The following is a 7996-nucleotide window of genomic DNA, read 5'->3' on the forward strand; positions in this document are numbered from 1 at the left end:
TCCGCACTTCATCACTGGCACAGACAGGGGTAAGGTTCCGACTAGAGCTGCGTTTGCTAGAAGGTATTGAAGATTTGTGTTCACGGATTGGGAAGGCGAAGCTATGATCGTCTACAAGAATCGTTTTGACAATTAGAATATGCGTTGCACACTATTGCTTTATCTGGAAAGTACTGGATGCAAAGTTCCGTCATGCACATAAAATGTAAGTTGCAATTGATGATCATGAGTGACAATAGACATGTACGTTTGCAACGTAGTATTGCTTTTAGCACACTATCAGAATGAAAATTTCGGCATGTCACATAACAAATTATTGCACAGATTACAGTCAAATAAAAATGCCACGTAGTATTGTATCAAGCAGCACTATGGATGAAACCATCGGCATTAAAACAGAGATGCCGCCGCATACATTTCAACGCCCATGGTCTCGACTACAGGCCTTTACCCCCGGAGGATGGCCGATTCGTGCCTTCCTCAGCGGGAAGAAAGAAGAGGGACGTCGCAGCTGGAACGCTGACTGGTGCGGAAGAACGTTTCCTTCGGGAAGCTGTTTACAAGGTCTGATTTTTCCTTTTATACACAGAAGTTTTTTTTTTTAACTGAGAATTTTTTAAATATTTTTTCGCCCACTTTCCTATATTTAAAGAATCCTTAGTAAAAGTTTAATATCGCCATTATCTCCTTCAGGTGCAGTTTTGTCTAACAATTTTGCGACTAATTGATATTTTTTTACCATGTTACACTCATTAAACCAGCATCAGAAAAATAGCCTTCCCCAAAAACTGTTCTCGCACGTAGGTGCTGAGTGACCTGGATGACGCTGGCTGCACGGCCTTGGCCCTGTGTGAAGCCTCCAGGACCCCGCCTGAGAAGAGGACACCCGGGCACACGGCCGTCATTGAGATCCTCAGGTGAGGCAATATAATCCTCATGTTGACTACCTTAGAGTGTACACCCTGCAAAATTGACCATGCTGCTGCTAGTTGACCCTTCCTCGTGGTAACATTAATATGTATAGCAATTAGCTTTCAATATACTAGCAATACATTTGGGATTTACAGTGCCTATAAGGCATCCAAGGCCTTGAATTTACGACCCTTGTTGAAGCCCCGGATTCGCAGACACCTACATGATCAGTAAATAACTGAATATATTTGTGCTTTGTCACGAGTAGTGAATTTGGTATTAGATAAAAAAACAAGTTCCTACTTTTTCATAAGGAGTAACATTCGCAGTTGTCTGTCAATCTACATTCTATTCTTGAACCATCGACAAAAGTTTCACCTGATGTAACCTTCATACGCCGATATGCACCTGCCTATTTTACTTGATCTGATCTAAATCATGTACGTTCATTTAAAAAATAATAATAATTTCAGCCCTCAGACAGGCGCCCCAGTAGCCTGGACGGACATAAACAAGCCTAAATCAAAGTACCAGTACGCAGCCTTCATTGGTATATGGGCGGGGCTTACATCGGCAGCCAACCAATGCAGTGTTGCATTCCCGACATGCCCCCTCCCGTCCTATGACGTCATCAAGGCACTGACCAACAAAGAACTGCCGTGTGGAAGTCCTCTCAGCAGCAAATTTTTCGTCAAAGTATAATCGTTATCGTTGTAGAGTGAAAATATTTTGTAGTAGTAAGGGGAAACCCGATGTCGTTTCATATGAATGTTTGTGCATTAATTGTATTTTAATCTGTATTTTGCATAGATTACACGTTTTTTTATTATCATTATTTCTTCTTTTTGAAAGCCTATATACAAATAGAATTACATTACAGAAATGAATGTCGTTGCAGTCATATCTGTTGCGAGATTGTACTTTTGAAATTATAGATTAATATTTATAAATATGCATTTTTTTTTTGTTGTTATATACAATACCCTCAGTTGATGAAAGAATCGTTCATTTGTACAATATCTTGAGAATGATCGGCAAGGAAGCAAAGTACACAGGCATGTATTTCACCCCAAGTACGCTTCCTACAATGTTAGTATATTAGGCTATATATATATATATATATATATAATATATATATATATATATATATATATATATATATATATATATATATATATATATATATAGCATCTTAACTCTAAAGGCTTTATATGAACTCATCTAGATACCATATGGGTGTTCCCCATGTGGTCTGGGGCGTCACTTAAGGGGGGGTATGGGGGGTGGTTCACCCCCCCAACTCTTTAAAAAGCCTCTTTTTGCAGGGCAAAATCTAGTTCTGCAGGGCAAATTTTCTGGTATTTATAATTTATAATTTTCTACCAATAATACGATATATAATACTGGTTGATGGTTCATTCCGGGCTACTTATAAAGAGCTAGTGAGCATTTTCTTTTTCGTGATTTGCAGGGCAAAAATTATTTTTTCAGGGCAAATTTGCCCGTCACCCCCCCAACTCATAACATGAAGTGACGCCCCTGCATATGGTAACTGGGTGGAAAGAAATCTTTTGACCCATGGAGATCTGTCGACAGATGAAACATAATTTGTAAGCTCCAGCAATAGTTAAATTCCAGTAAAGTTTAGAGCTGTACCTTTTCACCAAAAGTTGGATTATAAGAACACGCTGGTGATGTTATGAATTGATTCACTATAGTCATAATATATCCATACATATATACATATATATATGTATATATATATATATATATATATATATATATATATATATATATATATATATATATATATACATATATATATGAAAAGGGAAACGGCCACAGTAGAAAATGCAAAAAGGAGTAAGTAAAGGTGGAGAAGAAGCAAAGGTAGGAAACAGGGATCGTGGGATAGTTAGTTTGGTGCTGGGAAATTGGTGGAATCGAGAGAGAAGGGTACGACGTCGAGAGGGAGATGGCATGCTTGATTCAGTGTACAGGCTCTCAACTAGAGAGGAGCAGAGGGCGCCTTGGGCTAAGCGAAGACCGCATTGGTGGATTGATGAGCAAGGAGAGAGGTTGAGGCAAAGGAGTAGATATGGCATCCATAATCGAGAGTGAAGAGGATCAAGGTAACATGAAGATGGAGGAGAGTTTTGCGATCTGAGCCCCAGGATATATGGGATAGAGCTTGTAAGATTCGGAGGCGGCAGCGAGCTTTTTCTTTAATGTAAAAGATATGGTCTTGCCAGGACAATTTGGAATAAAAAAATAAATGAAGCTAAGGAATTTGCCAGAGGAGCGGTATTGGAGTGGAGCGCCATATAAGAAGAGTGGAGGTTGGGGACCTACACATGCGCGAGGGAAAAGGATGGAGAAAGATTTGGAGGTAGGAAAGCGGAAGCCATGGTTAGTGGCCCAGGAAGATATTGCAGACTGAAGGAATTGGCGGAGGTATAAATGTGCCAGAGGCGAAGATGGTTAAATCATCGACAGTGATGATCGTGCTCCTGGCGGTAAAACTGAGACAACGTCATTAACGGCAAGAAGGAATAAAGTGGTGCTGAGCACACTGCCTTATGGGACGCCTTCGAAATGAGGAAAGAATGGTCATGTGGAAGAGGCAATTTTGACCTGGAAAGTACGTTTGGAGAGGAAAGACTTTATAAAGACACCCATCTTTCCGCGTATGCTTAGGGAGGATAGTTGTTGAACATGGTACAGCCATGTGGTATCATATCCTTTTTCTAGATCAAAGAATATGGCTAATACGGATTCATGACATGCAAATGCAGATTTAATATAGGTCTCGAAATAAGCAAGGGGGTCAGCTGTACTTCGGTCACGGAGGAAACCAAACTGGGAAAGAGAGAGAGGATTGTGAGAGTCAAGATACCACAGTTAATAGGAAGGATAGAGAGGAAAATGGAAGGTGTCGGGGCATACGGTAGTGAATACCGTCAGGGCCTTCATGAGTCTTGCACTGTAAAGCAGCATCGAGTTCTGAGGAAAAAGGAGCATTATAGGACCCAGCAGAGGATAGGGTGAAGATGATGGGGGGTGCATTCCCTGATGGGTCTTAATAGAAGAGAAGTGTGGAGAAAGGTGAGAACCACTACTAACTTGGCAGAAATAGTCACCTAGTTCTTTAGCGACTTGGAGAGGATGAGAGATTAGAGTATCTCGAATATAGAGGACGGGAGCTCGATGGGGTGTATGTTTGACTGATAGTTTATGAATCCGGAGCCAAACAGCTGAGATAGATGTAGAAGATGTAATTGAGGAAACATAATTTCCCCAGTTATTTGCTTTACTGTTCCGGATTGTACGACGAAGACAGGCTCTCTTAGAGAAGATAAGGGCTGATAGTTGATTATGGGTGCCTCTTTTGTAGCGGTAACTGTTCCAGGCTGCACGTTTTAAGCGAAGCGCTTTGGTGCAATCGGAATTCCACCATTGGACACATTTGGAGGTATAAGAACTCGAGGTTCGAGGAATGGCTGTATAGGCAGCTCTTAGGACTATAGTTGTGAAATATTGTATCATATCTGATATGGACGAGAAAGGGGATGGAACGGTAGGAATAGTAGAGTGAAGCCAGTCGGCTATATCAAAGCACCAGCGTGTTATGGGGTTAGGATGTGGTATATATGAAGTCAGAGAAAGGAGAACTGGAAAGTGGTTACTATAGGGAAAGTGGTCTAGAACTGACCAATGGAAATCCTAAATGAAGAGAATGGGAACATAGAAAGAGGTCGAAGCATGAAAAAGATTGCGTGCGTATGTCAAAGTGTGTGGGGCGCTCTGAATTAAGAATAATAAGGTTAGTTGTGGAGAGGAAGCGTTCTAGGGATCGGCAACGGGAGTTGGGTGATAGAATCACTCCAAAGAATGTGGCAGTAATTAAAATCACTAACTACGAGGAAAGGTGGCTGGAGTTGGGAAATTAGATTTTCAAAGGCAACATAGCCTATGGGAATGGGATGGGAAGGGGAGAAGTAGACTGAAATAACTATGATCCAACGGCGAAGATAGATGCTAATAACTGTGTACGGGACAGTCGTTTGAAAGGGAGATATGACATAAGGTGTTTTCTGATGGATAAGTACAGACGAGACATAAAGGGAGTGTGAAGAAGAGACAAAAAGGTAGTTGGGAATTGGTATAGGAGGATGTGTAAGAAAAGTCTCTTAGAGGCAGATAACGGATGGGTTATAGGAAGAAAGGATATGACGAAGGTCAGGTCTGTGAGAACGAAAACCGCGAATATTCCAATGTAAGAGAGCTATACTTCAGTTGATCTATGAGTGATAACGGTCACAGTGCGTGTTGGAGAATTTGAAGGGGGAGGAGCTAGGGAGTGAGATAAGGAATGAGAGGGGAAGGTGTTGTATCGGGAGGGGTGTCAGGAGGCGGATGATCTGGGGAAGGGCATAGTTGTGACAGAAGGGATTCAGTGTATCCAGGAGAGAGTGGAAGGGATAGTGGGGATGGAAGGAGGATTTATGTAGGTGGAGCTGGAGCTGGGGGGATGGGCTGTGTTGGGAGGGAGTAGGAGGATAGGTGTAGGGAGAATATGAGTAGGAGGATAGATATCGGCAGTCACTTTGAGAGTGGAGGGAGCGGGAGTTGTGGAATTTGAGGCGTTTTCGTGTTAATTTGGGACTCAAGTAGATAGAAGAAAGAGTGGAACGTTTAGTCTGTCTGCTGCGGGTAATGCAGGGGGGGGAGGTGTTAGGCCAGCAGTAGAGATTGGGATGTCTGGATTTAGAATGGCAAAAGAATTTGATTGAGGACGGTAAGAGGTAGAAGAGGGAAAGTCATATGTAGAAAGGATAGGTACACGGGAGGGTGTAGGAACATCTTGGGAGGCAGGGGGAGGGGCAGAGCGAACAACATTACTGGAGTAGGGAGTAAGAGAAAAACCACGTCGGCGTGCTTCCTGTCTGGCTTCACATAAAGTGAGACCAGTCTGAATATAATATATATCCATGCATATATATACATACATACATACATACATATAAATATATATATATATATATATATATATATATATATATATATATATATATATATATATATATATATATATATCATCATCAAGGGGCTAACACCGACGGGGGTGCATGGTCGCATGGGTAGGGTCATCCACAGGGAAACAAGCCCATATAACGAGTTGGCGATCCTAGATTACACAAGTAACAACTCCTATCCCAGTCTCACAGTGTAACCGTCGGTTGGACACGTGCTCCTGCCAACTGTACCGCATGATCCGGCGATTGGACTTATTACAAAAGGCATCAAGACGAGACTCCAAGACACTGGATAGCATCCAGGTTTTGCTTCCATAGAGCAAAACTGGCAGTATCAAGGCCTTGAAGACACGTAGCTTGGTCCTTCTGCATAGGTACCGAGATCTCCAAACGCTCTTATTGATCGAGTTCATGGCTCCTGTTGCCAGACCAATACGTCTATTGACTTCTTGGTCTGACAGCCCAGAAATATGGACCATGCTACCAAGTTATGTAAAACTCTCTGTAACTTCAATGTTCTCGCCGCAAACATGGATCAACTGAATGGCTTCCCCTAACAGATCCTCAAAGACTTGAATCTTGGTCTTGGTCCAGGAGACCTCTAGGTATCAAGAGTGACTCCAGGGACTCGGATAGGATAGCAACTCATAAAGCAAAGTAAATTCTGAGCCCTTTAATATTGCCTAGTGTTACCCACACTGACTTTGGATAGTAGCTCTGCCCATTATCAAGTCAATACAGGTGTTGAAAAGTGTTGGTGCAAGGACACGCCTTGCCTCACCCCTGAATTAACAGGGAAGAAGTACGACAGACCACCACCACACTTTACAGCACTTTCAGTACTGGTATAAAGGCTTGCAATTATGCCAATAATATATTAAAAATATATATAATATATATATATATATAAAATATATTATATATATATAAACTATACTATATCTATATCTATAATCTATATCTATATCTAATCTATTCTAATCTATATATATCTATATTATATCTATTTTTCTATATCTATATCTATTTTATATCTATATTAAGATCTATAATATATTTTATACATATTATATTTATATAATATATATATATAATATATATATATATATGATATACATATATATATATATTATATTATATACATATATATATAATATTATAAATATATTATATATTACATATATATATATATTAATAATATCTATAAATATATATATATAATATTACTATATATATATACTAAATATTTATATTAATATATATATAATATTATTATAATATATATATATATATATTTATATATATAGTATAATATATATATGTATATATATATATAATATTAATACATAATATAATATATATATATATATATATATATTTATAATATATATAATATATAACATATATATATATATAGTATATATATATATTATATATATATATATATATTGATATACATATATATATATATATATATATATATATAGATATATATATATATATATATTATAATATATATATATATATATATATTTGTATTAATTACTATATACATATATAATTATATATAATATTATATATATATATATTATATATTTACATATATATATGATATATATTTATATATATATTTATATATATTATAATATATTTTTTTTTTTTTTTTTTTTTTTTTTTTTTTTTTTTTTTTTTTTTTTTTTTTTTTTTTTTTTTTTTTTTTTTTTTTTTTTTTTTTTTTTTTTTTTTTTTTTTTTTTTTTTTTTTTTTTTTTTTTTTTTTTTTTTTTTTTTTTTTTTTTTTTTTTTTTTTTTTTTTTTTTTTTTTTTTTTTTTTTTTTTTTTTTTTTGTTTTATAGTATTGTTAAAATTAGGGTAAAAGAATTTTTACAAATTTTAAATGATTTATTATGGGGCAATATTATTAATTATATATAATGAATATTAAGGTTAGATATTTATTATATGTTTTATTATCATTTTGTACTTTATACTAAATTTAAAAAATTTAATTTTAAGATATTAGGGAACATTATTATATTTTAAATTGGT

The 7996-nt window shown here is 36.7% G+C and overlaps 1 protein-coding gene across 1 annotated transcript in view; it reads left to right on the plus strand.

The window, feature by feature from the left end:
- The window catches only part of LOC119580650, a 6436-nt gene extending 4547 nt beyond the window's left edge, over nt 1–1889 (plus strand). Inside the window, exons 2-5 of the mRNA XM_037928752.1 lie at nt 1–29; nt 353–564; nt 805–917; nt 1386–1889. The exon at nt 1–29 is cut by the window's left edge and continues 55 nt beyond it. Of these exons, the coding sequence (XP_037784680.1) occupies nt 1–29; nt 353–564; nt 805–917; nt 1386–1614 (583 nt within the window). The 3' untranslated portion in view covers nt 1615–1889. The remainder of the gene's footprint in view (nt 30–352; nt 565–804; nt 918–1385) is intronic.
- Nucleotides 1890–7996: the final 6107 nt, after the last annotated feature.

This window comes from Penaeus monodon, chromosome 14 (assembly GCF_015228065.2).
Source record: "Penaeus monodon isolate SGIC_2016 chromosome 14, NSTDA_Pmon_1, whole genome shotgun sequence".
NCBI lineage: Eukaryota > Metazoa > Arthropoda > Malacostraca > Decapoda > Penaeidae > Penaeus > Penaeus monodon.